General features: G+C 41.9%; 1 protein-coding gene across 6 annotated transcripts in view; it reads left to right on the plus strand.

Moving 5' to 3' along the window:
* Positions 1–18819, plus strand: part of ENTPD1 (ectonucleoside triphosphate diphosphohydrolase 1) — a 174626-nt gene extending 155807 nt beyond the window's left edge. For all 6 annotated transcript variants that reach the window (XM_011999954.1, XM_011999944.1, XM_011999962.1 and 3 more), the window contains 4 exons: positions 552–812; positions 11344–11457; positions 15637–15774; positions 17080–18819. In XM_011999954.1, the coding sequence (XP_011855344.1) occupies positions 552–812; positions 11344–11457; positions 15637–15774; positions 17080–17286 (720 nt within the window). In that variant the 3' untranslated portion in view covers positions 17287–18819. The remainder of the gene's footprint in view (positions 1–551; positions 813–11343; positions 11458–15636; positions 15775–17079) is intronic.
* The last annotated feature ends 1005 nt before the right edge of the window (positions 18820–19824 follow it).

Genomic DNA, 19824 nt, shown 5'->3' on the forward strand with positions numbered 1-19824 from the left:
TTAGGTAGATTTGATGGTGCTTGAAGAAAAGAATTTTAAAAATAAAGAATTTTTAAAAACTAATTAAAAAAATTTTCATACTATTGGCTTAAATGATGTAAAAGTATCTGGGAGCTTCTGATTCTCTCCTTGGAGGGAGGGTTGGTCCATAATGACATCCCTGTCATTATGTAGGCTCCTGGAGAACTACCCCCAGGCCCAAATTTTTGACAACCTTGAGAGTTTCCTTGTGAATCTGCTCCTGACCTAGATGATTAGGACTAAGCACTCAGGGACATTTCAAACTAATGGCATTTCTGGGCCCAGTTTTAACTATCTCAGCATTCTTTGAATAGTCAAATACATTTATATCTGATACCACTTCTGGCGCCTGTTACACAAATCCATTTGTCACATTTATTCCTAAGGGTGAAAAAGGCAGGGCAGGCCATGTTGATGCCAATAACAAGTGGTGGGATGTTGTACAGTGCCTACATATTGATTAAGTCAGACTGTGCCTTTTGTATCCAAAGCATTCACACATGATGCTTTCAAGTGATTTTTCCATTCAGGTTGCAAGTAACGAAATTCTCAGGGACCCATGCTTTCATCCCGGATATAAGAAGGTAGTGAACGTAAGTGACCTTTACAAGACCCCCTGCACCAAGAGATTTGAGATGACTCTTCCATTCCAGCAGTTTGAAATCCAGGGTATTGGAAACTATCAACAATGCCATCAAAGCGTCCTGGAGCTCTTCAACACCAGTTACTGCCCTTACTCCCAGTGTGCCTTCAATGGGATTTTCTTGCCACCACTCCAGGGGGATTTTGGGGTAAGTTTGTGAAATGATGAGGTATAGGATGTCTTGTTTACAAGTTATAGAATATGTGCCTACAAAGGATTTAAATAATAGGATGTATTGTTTTCTTACATAATGTCTTGAAGTAGATGATTAGGGGTTGGTTTTTCAGCTCAACTATGTCAGAACTTGGGATCAGCTTTTTCCACTATCTTTGTGATCTTTTTGTATTAAGGTATGTTACTGCTCCAAGCACCATATCACTAGGTCACTGCTTCCTTTTTGGCTCTAGGCAGCACCTTAAGCCCAGGTTCATCTCCATTCTAGTCAACAATAGGAGTACTGCCTTTCCGGAATGGGGGAGGTCCCAAAGAGGTTAGCCCCAGCAGTGTGGGAAAACTGACTAGGGGGTTGTGCCCAGGAGACCTTGTGGGACAGACCTCCTACAGCCACAGAACAGCCACTCTGATTTGCCATCTCCTTTGGCCAAGTGACATAGCAGAGTTCCCAGAGCTGGGGATGCTAAATCTGCCTCTCCCTTGTCTCTGCCTGTCCCCAGGGATGTTTCTCTCTTCAGGATGTCACGATGCTTACTGCGGGTTAAGACAAGGACAGGTTTCCTGCTAGGGAACCCAGGATGGTGGGGAAGCTGATTGTCCACCTTGATCTCACTTTTTCCAGTGTAGAAATTGTGAGTTTGGGGGAAATTTTTCACAAGCTTGGTGCCAGGCAGAATGGGAGGAGAGGTGACATGCCTGTGAAAGTTTGATTCTCTTCCCATCTGCTTGGAGTTTTTTCACTTGTTTGTGGCCCTGGGAACTGTCTCATCTTCATATTTGATTTCTGGGATATTGCTGGTGATCATCTCAGTGCTGTACGTTTGTTTCTGGTTTTCTGTGGTTGGGGAGCATGAAGCCAGCTTGCTTCCATGCCACCATTTTGGAATCAGACATCCAAGCATCATATTTTCTTTCACATGCAAAGCAAAAGCAGGAGAGACGTTTAAGGTTTGCCTTGCACACATCTCTTGCACACACATTTTGCAGAAGTGCCGACTGACATCTTTTCAGATCCTGCTGGCCAGAACTTGGTGAAATATATACTCTAAACCAATCTGTGCTAAAGAGAAATGGATCAATATGGTTAGTTTAGACTAATTATTGTTTATCACTTGAAGAGTCTTTTTTGAGCATATTGCTTTCCTCTACTTGGGTAAAATCAGGACTTCATAAGCAAGGAAGAAGGGGGCTAGCTATGGGGTATGCACCTGTTAAACAGTGTGCCATAGGTGGCTTCTCAAATGTCAGGAGGAGGAGCAGCAGTTAGATGACACGGCTGAGGGCTTTCCTCTATAAAGACATTTAGGAAGTAGAAACTCAGGAAATCCCAAAGAAACATTGAAGATAACATCATTGTCATTATGTTTTGAAGAGTTGGGGGATTATTTGAATCCTAGCTCCAAATTCCTTATTTTCTTAATAACGCCAGAATAAGATAAAATATTTGAGCAGAGGCAGAAGAGATGCCTCTTAATCGACTCAGTCTTCAAATTTCATATTTTGGTCCCAGAGGCTAAGCATTATTATAATCATAGTTTAGTAGCATATTGAAAAATTAGCTACCATCTGTCAAATGCCAATTATTGACTAAGCACTCTATGTATATTATCTCATTTATTCATTCAAGATATTCAGAGAAACAAGGCTTTTGCCTGCTTTCATGCTTTCTCTCTTTTAAGAAAACAGATCAGCATGTGGGAAGGGAGGTTCAGCTCCTCCCCTCCAGGACCCCAGCAAGAGAGTTTCTCCCAAGGTCACCTGGTCTGGCCCAAGACAAAGCTCTATGAAGAGAACATAGGCACTGTCCTAATCAGATCTGATTCTGCTTCTGGCTTCTTATGAACTGTATGAGTTCTTCATTTTCTTGGTCTCTGAGAAAACAATAGGTAATGCCATAGATCCAGGCTTACCTTAACTATGGTCCAAACCACAGCCTCCCCTCCCCTCAAGGTTCCTGAGGTAAATACATGGCAAGACAATGACTGGCAGAGTAATATTTGGTTATTAGTTGGCTGCAAACCCAAATTCAGAAGAAACTGAACCTCACTTGAATGCCCTGTGGCTGAGCTGGCACTGGCTGCTCACCTAGGACTGTTTTTGGGCCAGGGCCCTTGCCTTAGATTGAACTCCTTGAAGAGGAAGGAGGGTGTCACCTTGGCCAAGGGACTTTTTCATTCCAGTCACTGCAAGGATGTAAATCTAAAGTCAGTGAACATACTCTTGTGTCTTGAGTTTGTAACTTCTCAGAAAGTTTCACTTCCTGGGAAACATGGCCCAATTCCTGCCTTCAAGCTTGAGCAAACCTTTCCTCCTCAGGGGACTGGAATTTCTTGCCTTTGAATGTGATTCATCCAACCAAAGCAGGGAGAGGTAGGGGCTGGAAAAGGGTGGAGGAGTCTTGAACTCCCCCTGGAGGCTTTTCTGTTTGATCCCTTAGTTCCTCATTGAGATTGTTCTCCCAGCCTTCTGAACCTCAGTTTGGCAGTTCCTGAGACTATCTCATTGCCTACCTCTAAGTAGGATCTTTCTCCTCTGGATACAGCCCTCAGGGTCAGGACTGTCCTGTCCCTATTTCTGCATTGGCAGTTCCCTTCTGCTTCAGATTTTTGGTGTTTTTTGTTTTGTTTTGTTTTATGTCTTCTGTAATATACCCCTAAAACTTAAAGTCTTTTTGTCTGTTTCCTCATCTGTAAAACAGGGACAGAAATATCTACCTCGTTTATAGTTGTGAGCCAGACAAGCAGTGATGGTCTGGGAAATGTCTAACAACCAACTCTCGGGGAATGGGGAGCTGATTTGTAGCACTTACCAGTTTCCATGGTGTAAGCAGTTCTACCACAGCCTATTTCAAGCTATCAGCATATCAACTGGCTCACAAAAATCTGGAAATTTTAAGAATCAGCTCTTGTGGGTGCATGAGAAAGAGTCAGCTCCAGCACACCACTTTAAATAGCAAAAAGCTGGCATACCCCAGCACCGCCCTTAAAAAAGTTAGGTCTTTATCCTAGCAGTCTTCATTCTATGCTGTCCTTCCTGCAGGGAGTTCTTATTATTGAGTCCTGCCTCTTGAAGAGTAACTATGTGCAACACAGATATCCAGTTTCATTCCCATTATTTCCAGAACTAGTTAGCCTGGGTGTTCTCAAGCCACAGAGAATTTGTTGGGGAGAGAATTTTTGCCACAGTTGCATTCAGCACTGATGATCTGAGTCTTAGTCGGTAAATATAGTATTAAAAATTCTCAATGCTTTAGTCAGTCTGGCTACCCTGTAGCCTTGGTTGCTAAACAGAATCCAATGTTGTGGACAAATTAGAAACACTAACAAGAAAGAGGGAACGCCTGTAGGGAATTACTTATGAGGTAATTTAGAAATTATGTTTAAAGACCACATTGTGCTGTTTATATAAATAAGAAAGAGAATAAACAAGTTCAATAGGAAACTGGAATTAACGAACATTAAAAACATATTTGTTTACATATGCATACATAAATGTGTGTGTATATTTATATTTATGTTGGTGCAAAAGTAATTGTGGTTTCAGACCGTGAATTTTAAATCATTATAACTAGGCTGAAACACATCTTTATTAATCGTAATGGGAACCATTACAATCAACACATTTTTGCCAATGAGAAATAAGTTTATTTATTCCTGTAGCATAAAAATCTGTGCTTCAGTATTTGATGAACTCTTGGAAAGCATTTTCTGCACATCCTGCTGGTTGCGGAAGTGTTTTCCTTGCAAAAAGTTGTCGAGATGCTTGAAGAAGTGGTAGTCCGTTGGACAGCGATCAGGTGAATGTGGCAGATGAGGCAAAACTTCATAGCTCAATCTGTTCAACTTTTGAGGCATTGGTTGTGCGATGTGTGGTAGGGCATTGTCGTGGAGAAGAATTGCGCTCTTTCTGTTGACCGCTGCTGGCTGCAGGTGTGTTGCAGTTTTCGTTGCATGTCATTGATTTGCTGAGCATACTTCTCAGATGTAATGGTTTTGCCGGGATTCAGAAAGGTGTAGTGGATCACACTGGCAGCAGACCACCAAACAGTGACCATGACCCTTTTTTTGGTACAAGTTTGGCTTTGGGATGTACTTTGGAGTATCTTCTCGGTCCAACCACTGAGCTGGTTGTCACCAGTTGTCGTATAAAATACACTTTTCATTGTATGTCACAATCTGATTGAGAAATGGTTTGTTGTTGCACAGAATAAGAGATGACACTTCAAAATGACGATTTAAAAAAAATTTTGGTCAGCTCATGAGGCACCCATTCATCAAGCTTTTTCACCTTTCCAATTTGCTTCAAATGCTGAACAACTGTAGAATGGTCAATGTTGAGTTCTTCAGAAACTTCTCATGTAGTTGTAAGAGGATCAGCTTCGATGATTGCTCCCAGTTGGTCATTGTCAACTTCCGATGACCGACCTCTATGTGCCTCATCTTCAAGGCTCTTGTCTTCTTTGCAAAACTTCTTGAACCACCACTGCACTGTACATTTGTTAGCAGTTCCTGGGCCAAATGCATTGTTGATGTTGTGAGTTTTCTCTGCTACTTTACAACTCATTTTGAACTCGACTAAGAAAATCGCTCAGATTTGCTTTTTGCCTAACATTATTTCCATAATCTAAAATAAACATAAAATGAAAGGAAATAATAACTCATCAGCAAAAAGGCATAAAGAAAGAGATGCCCATTAAAATGATGTATAACATAACCACGTTTATTTAAGAATGTACTCCAGCATCAAAGGGCAAATTCCAACAATGCAAAAACCATGATTCCTTTTGCACGAACCTAATACGTACCCCTGGGTTATAGATACCAATCAAGTAAGGATTATCAAGTAAGGGTGACTTCTAGTATGGACATTAAGGAGCTCACCACAGATTTTGACTTCAGTGGTGCAGCATCTCATTGACATCTAAAGGCAAACTCAGGAATTCCTAGAGCTGAGTCAGTATTTCCCTCAAGAGTTGGCTTTGGGTCCATTCTGGCAAAAGAACACCTATGGGATTGAATCCCTAAAACTTTACCCTAAAAACAGGATCAGGATGATTCCTAAAGACTTTTTAAAAAAGTCATCTACCTTGGTCACAGGAACTTGGTGACGTGACCTTGAACCATCTGATTTTGAGCAATGTATCATCCTGGGGTATTAAAAGAAGATAGTTTTTGTTCCTCAGTATAATTCTCGGGATTAAAAATGGAAGCATTCTAAACTGTTCTTTTTTTAATTTTTACTTTTTATTTTAAGTTCTGGGGTACATGTGCAGAACATGCAGGTTTGTTACATAGGTATACATGTGTCATGGTGGTTTGCTGCACCCATCAACCTGTCATCTAGGTTTTACACTCCACATGCATTAGGAATTTGTTCTAATGCTCTCCTTCCCCTAGCCCCTAACCCCCTGACAGGCCCCAGTGTGTGATGTTCCCCTCCTTGTGTCCATGTGTTCTCATTGTTCAACTCCTACTTATGAGTGAGAACACGCAGTATTTGGTTTTCTGTTCTGTGTTAGTTTGCTGAGAATGATGACTTCCAGCTTCATCCATGTCCCTGCAAAGGACATGAACTCATTCTTTTTTTATGGCTGCATAGTATTTCATGATGTATATGTGCCACATTTTCTTTATCCAGTCTATCATTGATGGGCATTTGGATTGGTTCTAAGTCTTTGCTATTGTAAATAGTGCTGCAATAACATACTTATGCATATGTCTTCATAGTAGAATGATTTATAATCCTTTGGATGTATACCCAGTAACAGGATTGCTGGGTCAAATGGTATTTCTGGTTCTAAATCCTTGAGAAATCGCCACATTGTCTTCCACAATGGTTGAACTAGTTTACACTCCCACCAACAGTGTAAAAGCCTTCCTATTTCTCCACAGCCTCACCGGTATCTGTTTCCTGACTTTTTAATAATTGCCATTCTAACTGGTGGGAGATGGTATCTCATTGTGGTTTTCATTTGCATTTCTCTAATGACCAGTGATGATGAGCTTTTTTTCATATGTTTGTTAGCTGCATAAATGTTTTCTTTTGAGAAATGTCTGTTCATATCCTTTGCCCACCTTTTGATGGGGTTGTTTTTTTTTCTTGTAAATTTGTTTAAGTTCCTTATAGATTCTGGATATTAGACCTTTGTCAGATGGATAGCTTGCAAAATTTTTCTCCCATTCTGTAGGTTGCCTGTTCACTCTGATGATCTAGACCATTCTTAAAAGAAGATATACAAATGGCCAACAAACATGAAAAAATGCTCAATCTCACTAATTATCAGGGAAATGCAAATTAAAATCACAGTGAGATACTACCTTACTCTGCTGCAAGAATGGCCATAATTTAAAAATTAAAAAATAATAGATGTTGCCATGGATGTGGTGTAAAGGGAACACTTTTACACTGCTGGTGGGAATGTAAACCAGTACAACCACTATGGAAAACAGTATAGAGGCTCCTTAAGAAACCAAAAGTAGAACTACCATTTGATCCAGCAATCCCACTACTGGATATCTACCCAGAGGAAAAGAAGTCATTGTATGAAAAAGACACTTGCACACACATGTTCACAGCAACACGATTTGCAATTGCAAAAATATGGAACCAGTCCAAATGCCCATCAATCAATGAGTGGACAAAGAAAATGTGGTGTATATATATACACACACACACATATGTATACATATATATACACATATATATATATACACACACACTATGGAATACTACTCAGCCATAAAAAGAAATGAAATCATGGCATTTGCAGCAAGGAAACATGATGTATTAAGTAAAACAAAGTGGTATTATAAAAAATTATGTCTAGTATCATCGTATTTAGGTTATATATGTACATATACACATATATAATTATATAAATATATATTCACTATTTTATATTACATATCAATTTGCTGTAGATATTAAACAGTAAATCGTTAAAAAGTGTACATCTCTAGAGGATGGTTAGATTAAGGACAGACTTCCTTTTTTTTTTTTTTATGGTTTGAGACAGAGTCTCACTGTGTCACCCAGGCTGGAGTGCAGTGGCGTGATCTCGGCTCACTGCAAGCTCCGCCTCCTGGGTTCACATCATTCTCCTCTTCAGCCTCCCAAGTATCTGGGACTACAGGCGCCCACCACCACGCCCGGCTAATTTTTTTTGTATTTTTAGTAGAGACGGTTTCACCGTGTTAACCAGGATGGTCTTGATCTCCTGACCTCATGATCCGCCCATCTTGGCCTCCCAAAGTGCTGGGATTACAGGCATGAGCCACCGCGCCCAGCCGAGACTTCCATTTTTAACTTGTATTTAAACTCTATATAATAAACGTGTTTCTTTTGAATAAGCCAGCATTTTAAAGATATTTCTATTTTGAAGGAAAATAAATGAATAGGGAAACTTCAAATGTTGAGAAATAAATAAGAGCAAGATTCTGAGATGCCAGAGGGAGGCTTCTGAAGGTCATGGGAAATTTTTCAAGAGCCTATAGCATATAGTGCCTTGGGGAGTTGGAGGTGGCATGGACCAGGAGGCCCTGCTGACTTGATCGCTGTGTATCCTACTGAAGGCTCAATATGTTGCTAAATCTACCTCATAGAAATTTTTTGTTTGTTCATCTGTTTTTTATAATTTGTACTTATTTTATAAAGCAAATGTCACCACTTAGCAAAAGCAAGAGAATTTCTAGATGCTTAACTCATTGAGACTTTTGCTAATAGAATAAGCTCTAGGACTGATTTCAGAAAGTCTTTTGAAATGTAACAATTTAAGGAAATATTTATTATTGCTCTATTACATGCTCATTATAAAAAAATCAAACTGTACAAAAAGATTAAAGTAAAAACTAAAAGGTCTCCTCTCCCTCTCGCTCCACCATCAGTTCACTAGAGGAAAAATGAGAAATACTTGTAGTTAACAGGAAGAACTTTTCCAGGTATTAGCTATGCGAATCCAAACATACACAGTCTGTCAGTTAACAGAGATTGTTGTGCCTTAGGAATTAGAGAGAGAGCAGTTTTCTGCCGCTTATTTATAGAGCACTCACATATGCCAAGTGCCATGTTAGTGGGGGCAGATTCAACCAAGAACGAGGGAGATTCCGTGCCTGCCATCACAGAGCTGGCATTCTCAAAGGCAGGCAGACATGAGACCAGAAACACAAGCAAAGGCAAATCAGACTGCTGCTGATCAAAATCAGACTGCTGCAAATCAAAAGGAACTGCTGGGAAGAAAGAGACAGTCCTGTGAAAGGACATAACAGAGGGTCCTAGAAACCCCTCTGAGGAGGGGATGTGGAAGTCCATGGAATTCCAGCAGAGGGAATAGCAAGTGTACAGGCTTTAGGGGAGGAAAGGCTTGGCAGGGATTGAAAGCCAGGGTGGCTGGGTATGGTGGGCATGGGGGCAGGGCCAGAATATGCCTGGTTTTCAGAGACCTTGTAGGATTTGAGTTTTTTCTAAGTATAATTAGGAGCCACCAAAGGTTTTAAGCAGGGGAGTGATATGATCAGATTTGTTTTTAAAAGATTCCTGTGACTGCTGTTTGTAGGATGGGTTGGACTAGAACCAGAAAACTAACATGGAGACTAATTAAGAGGCCATTGCAGTGTCCACACGAGATGATAGTGGCTTGGGTTAAGAGAGCTGAAATAGGACCATACCAAGATCTTTTTCTGCACCTGGCATACAATGATAATTAAAGTGCTGGAATTCCTGAGTTCAGGGCATATGGAGGCTCTCCAGTTTCTGGGGAGCTCGACTTCCTAGAGGAATGAGCATACCAGTTCAGAGGCTAAATGTATAGAGAGGTATTTATACCATTGCTCATAGGAGAAATTGCTGGTAATCAGGAGAATTACCAGTAGGGAGTTACTGAATGAATTAAGATACATCTACACCATAGACTCTTACGTGGCCATTAGAGTGGCCCCAGCTGACTTGGAAGGATTTCTATAAAGGATTGTTAAGAAAAGCAAGATGAAGAATCTGTTTAAAATTTCATTTTTAAAACAAACCCTTTATATGTATGTGTTTGTATATGATTATAGGAGCATGGGAAAAATGGAAGGTTTCATATTAAGTTGTTAGTATGAACTCCTGTTGGGACTGAAAGTGGAAGAAAAAAAGCCAAAAAAAAAAAAAAAAAAAGAAAATGTATTAAAAAGGGCTAATATGCTCACACTTATTTTATTAGATATATATGTCTGAGAATATTGAAAAATGCAACTTATTTCAGCTGGAACTGAGGCATATGGCCTGTTTGCAGCAGGAAATTTCTTTGGTGGTGGAGGATATTTTTCCTCATCTCCGAGTCACAGTGAGCCCCCAGTGGGATCTCTGCTACCTCCTGTTTCTTTGCCTACCAAAACTCTGTTTCTTTGCCTATGCGAATTCCACTTTGGGAATCACATTTTCTTTCTACATTCACTTCTAGTTAAGTAATTTTACAGAAGCCAAATTATAATCCCCAATCTAACCGTGTTTGCCACAGAGAAAACTCTATGCTCCCCTCAAATAATCCCAGTAAACTATGACTCAGCACAGTGCCTAGTAAACAGAGCTCAGTGTGTTTGCTGAATGAACAAATGATGTGCTCCTTTAATATCCAACATGATTTCCCCTAAAAACCGGCACCCTTTTGGGTAGGAAAGAAGAAAAGCACTAGAGTTGGGGTTTGAATTGCCTCATCCAGCAAGCTCTGCTCAATCATTTTCTCCCCTTTAAATCCATGCTCTATTAAAAGAGTAAAAAAGGCAGTTATAGGGTGGTATGAAGTATAATAAAAGTTACATATGTATCATAGAATGAGAAAAATGCTAGAAGCCTATGTACTATATTTAATAGCAGTTGTCACTAAGTAGTAGAATTTAGAGGTCATTTTAATAGAATTTTTTTTTTGTTTTACTGATTTTAACTTTTAACTTTTTTATAGTTCTCATGTTTGATGATGATAATGATTTTTAAAAAATTCAGTTGTGTCTAAAATAGTACCTAGCCCATAGTAGACCTGTAATGAATATTTGTTGAATAAAGATGGATTTTTAAAGGAAAGCAGTACATATTCATTATAGAAAATAGGCAAAACATAAGCACAAGGGGAAAAAACCAATTTTGCTACTCAGAGATAACTCAATAGTGTTGTATAGAATTTTCTAGTTTTATATATTTAGTAAACATCCATAGGTAGTACACAGTATTTTTAAACGGGATTTTTGCAACTCCTCTCTCTTTTCTTATTCTCTTTCCCCATTTTTCTTTCTCCCTGACTCTCCTATGACAATTATGGAGAAAAGTAACTGCCAGGTGGCTTAGAAATGTGTGTCAGCAGCAAAGGGGCTCCTCTTCCAGGAAGGAAACAGCTCTTGGGCCTGCAGTATCACTTTGTGTGTTAATTTACTCAGCAGAGCTTTCCAGGCACCTGCACAAGGGATGCGGCCTTTAGGAGAGCAAGTTGGCATCCCTCTGTGTGGAACACAGCCTAAAACTGCAATTTTCTCTTGTAGGCATTTTCAGCTTTTTACTTTGTGATGAATTTTTTAAACTTGACATCAGAGAAAGTCTCTCAGGAAAAGGTGACTGAGATGATGAAAAAGTTCTGCTCTCAGCCTTGGGAGGAGGTAAGTGACTAGGCACAGCAACTCTAACAGCATGAGTGCCCTGTGCCCTCGCTGATGCAGAGGATGTGAGTCTGCTCTGAAACTCCTGCTGGTTTGACCAAGATCCAGCAAATGTGTTAGAGAAGACCAGGTGGTGGACTCAGGAATGAATGTATTGGCATTCCTTGTTAACTTGACATTCAGTGGCTTAAATAAGATCTTATTTTTTTTCTCACCTAATACAAAGTCTGACAGTAGGCAGCCGTTGGCATGGGGTCAGCAGCTCTGCTCTGTCTCAGCCATTGCTTCTTCAGCTCTGCTGTTGTGCCTATTTCTTCATGGACACAAGATGGTGGCTGTGGCTTCAGGCATCACAGCCTTGTTCAGAAAGTTCAGAAAAGGGGTAGAACCAGATACATCTGTTCATTTTTACAGGAAAGCAAAAGCTATCCCAGACTCAGCAGTCTTCCCCTTATATCTCAATGGCCAGCATTGACTAGGAAAACCAGGTGCAGAATTTTGTGACCAGCTTAAGCTTAGACCTATCATGAGCCACTTCCTTGAGCTGGGCACATTGTGGCCCACTCCCCTCCACCAATCCCCAAATCAGAGTTCTGTTAGCAAGAAAGCAGGCAATTTGCAGAGTCTGCCACATACACGATTGTGGTAAAATCCTCTCCATTTCCCAGGTCCAAGATATCTCCTACTTATTCATAAGCTTGAAGCACAATTTTTTTCTTACCAGAGGCACTGAGCCATTCAACATCCAGTGCCACAAGATGAAAATCAAGGGATGAGAGGTATGGAATCCACTCTGATTATAAAAGACATAGCTCAGAACAGCAGCTCTTTTTAAGTTGACAGTTGCAAAAGTGAATGGTGTTTTCATTCTTAAGAAATACTATCAATTAAAAATAGATGCTTATCCTTGTCTGCACTGACAAGGGGGAAGAGAGGCTGAGCAAGAGCTGGGAAGCTTGCCATTCTCTCCAGGTATTTTGTCTAGAACATGAAAGAAATGTGGTCAGGGCCTTCATCAAGAGTTGCTCAAATGTCTCAGCACTTTACAAAAAGGTTAGCGGTGGTTTTTTGCATCTGGTGGTAATCTGTGGAGGAAGATAAGCATGTTGGAGTGGAGGCAATTTGAGACCAGGCCTACATATGGCTGCTGAGGAAGCAGATTTAGGCTGCTCTTTGAAAAAAAATTACTTCTGGTTTAGATTAAAAGTTCTCATCCTGGCTAACACGGTGAAACCCCGTGTCTACTAAAAATACAAAAAAAATTAGCTGGGCGTGGTGGCGGGTGCCTGTAGTCCCAACTACTCAGGAGGCTGAGGCAGGAGAATGGTGTGGACCCGGGAGGCAGAGCTTGCAGTGAGCCGAGATTGCGCCACTGCACTCGAGCCTGGGCGACAGAGCGAGACTCCATCTCAAAAAAAAAAAAAAAGTTTTGTCAGGTTTCCTCTCTTATCCACATCTCATTTTTTACTTCATAAGATTATGTTAGGCTGGGAATGCTTATATCTAGACCTGTAGGTCTGCTCAGGTAAGTCATGTGGGGAATTGTTCAGAGGCCCTGCAAGGAAGCTAAGAAGGGCCCGCATTTGGGAGAATTCCTGAAGCATTTGGGGAAGGGGTTGCAGAGTTAGACCCCTGTCCTCACTCAGAGCCTATAGCATTGAGGTGGATGTTATGACCCAGGGTTCACTTTCCCAAGCTGCATCATTCACCCAGATAGAAAACATAGTTTTGTCAAGTACATTGTTAGGAGGTGACGCTTTCCCTCCTAACTTCATCGTGGGGAAGGACTGCTACTCCAGTATGGCTTGTGTTTGGGAATGTTCCTTCTAAACACCTTTGGTAGAGAGATAATAGCAATGTTTAAGCATGTACTGTGTGTTGACAGTAGTGGACATTTGCTTTCTGTGCTTTATGCATATCTATCATGCTGCCTTTCCCTGCTTTGGCAAGGAAAATAAAATGCAAACCATACTTGCTGACACTTCAGGTGCCTGAAGTCATTGGGTCTCTGAAGTGGAGAGACTGGGCGAGTGAGTGGAAGGGAGACTCCATGGTTGTCTTCTGGCAGCTTCATTAGAGGGCGAGTAGAATCTTTCAGCAGCCGGAACGCAGCCACTTTTCTACTCTGAAAATCTGGGCATCCAAGATCTGGTCAGTCCAAGTGAGCAACGTGATCAGATTCTATGTGTACTGATGACCAGTTATATCTCAGTGTACTCTGGATCCTCACATTCAGCCTTGTGAATATTCAGCCTTTCTAGGGAAAGGCATCCCATTCTTGAAGATCCGTCAATGCCCCTTTATGTGGAGGCCGGAAAGAGGATATCCATGAAGGGAAGAGAACCTCGTCATGTTCCACTGCCCTGGGAATAGAAAGGAGAGAAGAGAGAGGGGAAGGTGGGAGAGAAAGGAGAGAGGAAAGTAGACTTCCTCTCCCAATTTGGAGAGCACAGAGTAATGAATCCACCTACAGGCATGAGCATGATCAATTCTGGATTGATGAAGAAGGTGGATGCCTTTTTGGCTTCTATATTTTTGGCTACTGTCACAACCTTCAGGAGGCCAGACTGCATAGCCAATGTACAGCTTTCCAGAAGGAGGAGGGGAATAGAAGTGTTAAAGAATTCAGGGAAATTAGGCCAAAATGGCATCTCCCAGCTGCCCCCCCCTCCCCCGCCCCACCCCACACAAGGTATAGGCCAGCCTTTAAGGACCTACAGGGGCTCAGCACTTTCAAGTTGGACCTAAGAAGATTCTTGGGATTTTGTATCCCATAGGTATCCTTCAATTGACAGGCCCAAGACTACTTCGATAGGGGAGGAGGTCTTTTCACAAAGGGAAAGCAGAATGCAGTGACTGAAAGGAAGGGGTAGGGACCTGGACAGGCAATGTCAACTGATGTCCACACCAAGGTCTCAAGAGGATGTCACATGAAGAGGAATCAATCAAAGGGTAATTTCCAGAACTGTGCTGAAAAGACAAGCTCCAAGCTGGGTCATTCTGAGGATTTCATCAGAGCAAGACAAGGCAGTCTAGTTATGGACTTATCCTTTCAGAAACTGGGGACAGGCAGGAACCAAGTGAGAAACAGACCCCAGGCAGGAGTTAGGATTTGCAGATGGGATGACTCACGGAAGGGAGAGAAATCTGGGAAAATAGGGGTGTGGTTTAGGCATCCAGGAGATACTACATATAAAACATCTGGCATAGGTCCAGATGGTACATGATGCATCCATAACAAATGTTCTCTCTCTGCCAAGGGTGTCCAGGAGGCAATGCCTATCTGAAGGGCTGAGGGATGGATGGAGCAGCAGACAGAAGTCCAGGCTGAACTAGAGAGGTCCTGGCCTGTTGTCCTCAAATTGAGGGCAGGAGAATTGCAGAGGAGGCTGTGGGCATCTGGGTGTATATTCACAACAGCTAGGCTAGGTAAGGGCAAGGGATGGCAAGCAACTCTTAATATTTTTAGTAGGGAATAGGATGAGTAAACATAGGAAGGACTCAAGGAAACAACCACTTTGCATGACTCAGATGCAAAAAAAGACATTAAGACAGAAGATAGAAGGTGAGATGTTGGCAGTGCTAGCAGTCCTCAGCAAAATGCTGCCTAAACTGTGTTCCAGAGCTGTGTTTCTCAAACTTTACTGTGCACATGAATCATCTGGGAATCATTTTGGAATGCAGATTCTGAATTGGTAGTTCTAGGGTGAGGACTAACCAGCTCCCAAGTGATGCTGATGCTGCCAGTCCAGGGACTAAAGTGAGTGGTAAGGCTTTTAATGACACTGTTAAGATGCTCACAGAGGCTCTGGGCCAAAGGCTCTGGTCAACAGCATACAGAAAACTCAGATTAAACAAAGTTTAGGGGATGAACAGAAGTGCTGAAATTTAGTGTTTCGGAACCTACTAGACCACAGGAACTACTTTTTTCCTGGAGAACCTATTATTATCTCACAGAAACCTGTGCAGGAAAAGCTTCCTTAAGAGATCCTAAACTATAAAACCCTGCTCGCACTGACGGAGTGCAGCACCACCCCCAAAGCCGTCTGGAAGAGGCCAACCTTCAGGTGCACCGGAGCTGGGGCGTTCCCCTCTCTTCATCAGGTCTACTAGAGAAAAAGAGGGCCACAGAGAGATGCCTGTTGTACGAGTATGATTTCTCCTTCACTTCACTTCTAGATAAAAACATCTTACGCTGGAGTAAAGGAGAAGTACCTGAGTGAATACTGCTTTTCTGGTACCTACATTCTCTCCCTCCTTCTGCAAGGCTATCATTTCACAGCTGATTCCTGGGAGCACATCCATTTCATTGGCAAGGTAATTTGGGGGCCTGTTGGGCTGGGGGGAGGTTGGGGTTCGGTGGTAGTGACTGAAGCAGTTTGGGGCTTGAAAGAGGGGGAAGTCAGCCTGGTGTAGCTTTGGCCTGATGTTCTGTTCTACCATTCTGCTTTGAACCCTGGCATTCTGTGTCAAGCCCTCCTGGGTCTGTTGGCCCGCTGTGGGCAACCTCTCTAAGGACAGCTACTTGCATTTGCAGTTGCACCTTCCCACATAACAGTGACTAATTCCTTACAAAACAAAACACAAAATGAGATATATTAAAGTAACAGCATTTCAGCAGCTACAATGACTGTGTGCTGACTTCAGCAGCCCTCTGAAAGGCCCCTTCCATAAGCTGGGAAAGTATGATCATGGTTTCATCATCCTTGTTGGTTATTACTTCAAGGTTGACCAATCTGAAAGCTCAGTGTGAAGAAGGGGACTGAGTGGCTGTGAATGATGAGACCATTGTTTAGAAGCCAGGCTTAGCATGAGTCTGGAAGAAGCAACTTCAATGCTGTGCTTTACCATAGCGCCACCTGCAGGTATCCAGGAATAGAGAACTCAGCTGAGCGACTCATGCTTGACCAAAAATACCCAGAGCAGTGTGTCTCTCTCTACCTTTTTAAGCCCATGCTCACTAGTGAGGAAAACATTTTACCCCCTGTATTAAATATGGTGATTTCAAGCAAAACAAAGCATTGAGACAGAGCGCTGTAGGAGGCCTGAGGATAACAGTGTCCTTACACTCTTGTCAGTGCTGATCTTGCTAATTCAAACTTAAATCTTTTCCTTGTTATCATATTCCAGACTTCCTTTAATTCCAGCAGTTTATTTTGTTTGAAAGATTATACCTATGTCAAATTTAAGACTGACACATGAGGTAGTCATGATGCATGTGTGTATATACATTTTTTTAAAGAGACATGGTCTCACCCTGTCACCCAGGCTGGAATGAAGTGGTATGATCAGAGCTCACTGAAGCCTCAAACTCCTGGGATTAAGTGATCCTCCCCACCCAGGCTCCCAAATAGCTGAGACTACAGACGTGTTCCACCGTGCCCAGCTAATTTCATTTTCTGGAGAGACAGGGTCTATGTTCCCCAGGCTAGTCTCAAACTCATGGCCTCAAGTGATCCTCTCTCCTTGGCCTCCCAAAGTGCTGAGATTACGGGCATGAGCCAGCCAGTGATTTATATTGTTTGAATTCTTCCAATGCATGATCCAATAATTCTAAGCCCTAGGTGATAACTCCTCTAACGCCTCCAACCACAAACAACAGACTTTCCCCACTGTTTGCAGATCCAGGGCAGCGACGCCGGCTGGACTTTGGGCTACATGCTGAACCTGACCAACATGATCCCAGCTGAGCAACCATTGTCCACACCTCTCTCCCACTCCACCTATGTCTTCCTCATGGTTCTGTTCTCCCTGGTCCTTGTCATAGTGGCCATCATAGGCTTGCTCATCTTTCACAAGCCTTCGTATTTCTGGAAAGATATGGTATAGCAAGAGCAGCTGAAATATGCTGGCTGGAGTGAGGAAAAAAATTGTCCAGGGAGCATTTTCCTCCATCGCAGTGTTCAAGGCCCTCCTTTCCTGTTTGCCAGGGCCAGTCTTGACCAGTGTGAAGCTTCCTTGGCTTTTACTGAAGCCTTTCTTTTGGAGGTATTCAACATCCTCTGCCTCAAGGACTTCCGGCAGACACTGTCTCTTTCATGAGTTTTTCCCAGCTACCCCTTTCTCCTTTGTACTTTGTGCTTGTGTAGGTTTTAAAGACCTGACACCTTTCATAATCTTTGCTTTATAAAAGAACAATATTGACTTTGTCTAGAAGAACTGAGAGTCCTGAGTCCTGTGATGGGAGGCTGAGCTGGCTGAAAGAAGAATCTCAGGAACTGGTTCAGTTGTACTCTTTAAGAACCCCTTTCTCTTTCCTGTTTGCCATCCATTGAGAAAGCCATACAATGCCTTTGAAGAAGGCAGACACACATTCCACTCCCAGCCTGCCCTGTGGGTAGGAGAATTTTCTACAGTGGGCAAATATGTGCTAAAGCCAAAGAGTTTTTTAAGAAATATATGTGCTCATGCAGTAAATACAGTTCTCAATCCCACCCAAAGCAGGGATGTCAATAAATCACATTCCTAGGTGATACCCAAATGCTACAGAGTGGAATACTCAGACCAGAGACTTGCGAAAAGCGGATGTACATATATGCATTCAAACATCAGGGCTTACTATGTGGTAGGTGGTATACACATATCACAAAGAAAAATACAGTTACAACTCAGGGTCACAAAAAATGCATCTTCCAACGCATATTTTTATTATGGTAAAATATACATAAATACAATTCACCATTTTAACATTTAATTCATATTAAATACATACAAATCAGTGACATTTAGTACATTCACAGTGTTGTGCCACCATCACCACTATTTAGTTCCAGAACATTTGCATCAACAAGAAATTGTCTAGAGACAAGACTATCCTGGGTAGGCAGAAACCATAGATCTTTCTGTTTACAGCTGTGGAAACCAACTGTACCATAAAGATAGTTCGCTGAGTTTTAAAGCCAAGCCACATCTTATTTTTCCGAGGTTTAATTTAGTGAGAGGGCAGCATTAGTGTGGAGTGGCATGCTTTTGCCCTATCATGGAATTTACACATCAGAATGTGCAGGAACCAAGTCTGGAAGTGTTGCCACCCCGTCACAAAACATGGGCTTTGTTTGCTTATTCCATGAAGCAGCAGCTATGGACTTTACCATAGAAACATGAAGAGACCCTGTACTCCTTTCCTTAAGGATTGTTGCAAGAGTTACCTGTTGAGCAGGATTGACTGGTGATGTTTCATTCTGACCTTGTGCCAAGCTCTCCATCTCTAGATCTGGGGACTGACTGTTGAGCTCATGGGGAAAGAAAAGCTCCCACACAAACCAGAAGCCAAATGTCCCTATATCTCTTGAATGATCAAGTCACTTTTGACAACAGCCAGCTGAATATAAAAACTTAATAAAGCTGTGGAAAGGAACTCTTCATCTTCTTTTCTGCTACTTACGTTAAATTCACTAAATCTTCGTTAGGAATCAAAATTCGAATTGGGACATGTTCAAATTCTTTCTAGTGGTAGTTGCCTATACTGTCATCGCTGCTGTTGGTTGAGCATTTGTGGTGTACCATGCTGTGTGCTCAAGGGCATTACATTCATCTTCTCATTTAATCCTCACAACAATCCGAAGAAGGTAGGTGTTACCATTCCCACTTCACAGAAACAGAAACTGAGGTTCAGAGAGGTTAAGTCATTTGCCCAAATGGCAGAGCCAAACCTGCCATGCACCTAACCATTATTTTCTTTCCCAAACATACCAGGCTGTCTCCTCATAACTTCCAAGCATGTACTTAAAACTCCACATGAATACAGGGTTCATGGGACATGGTATTCATAGAAAGGGAGGCAGAAAGCTGGTCTGTTTCTGATAGGCTTGTGACTTAATATCATTCTGCTCATGTGCTTTGGATGGAAGCACGTGTGGCATATGATGCTAATCAGTGGTTCCCATACCCCTGGCTTCCTAATTTTAATGTTTGCTCACTGCACAGTAGATTGACATCAAATAGTGGCTGACGATGATGAAAATAAAGGTCAAATAAGTTAAGCCAATAGCAGCTCCCTTTTTCCTTCTGTCTGCATATACAAAGCACTGTCATGCACACAATCTATTCCAACCCTCACAACAACCCAGAAGGGTGTAAATGGTATTTCCATTTTACAAATGAGGGTCACACAAACGACTACATGGCAGAGCAGATACTGCAACTCATGTCATCTGGTTGAAGCCTATTGCTTTTTCTTTTCTAAACACTTTCCCTCAGCAAGTTGGAATTAGACTTCACAAGTCTCCTTCAGAGAACACAAATCTTTTGTTATTCCATTCCTGTTTTGTTGCCTAGGTCCAATCTCCCGCTCCCCAGAGACGCAAAAAAAAAAAAACAAAAAAAAAACACCACACACACACACACACACACACACACACACACACA

This window comes from Mandrillus leucophaeus, unplaced genomic scaffold, assembly GCF_000951045.1.
Source record: "Mandrillus leucophaeus isolate KB7577 unplaced genomic scaffold, Mleu.le_1.0 Scaffold117, whole genome shotgun sequence".
In the NCBI taxonomy this organism is placed as follows: Eukaryota; Metazoa; Chordata; class Mammalia; order Primates; family Cercopithecidae; genus Mandrillus; species Mandrillus leucophaeus.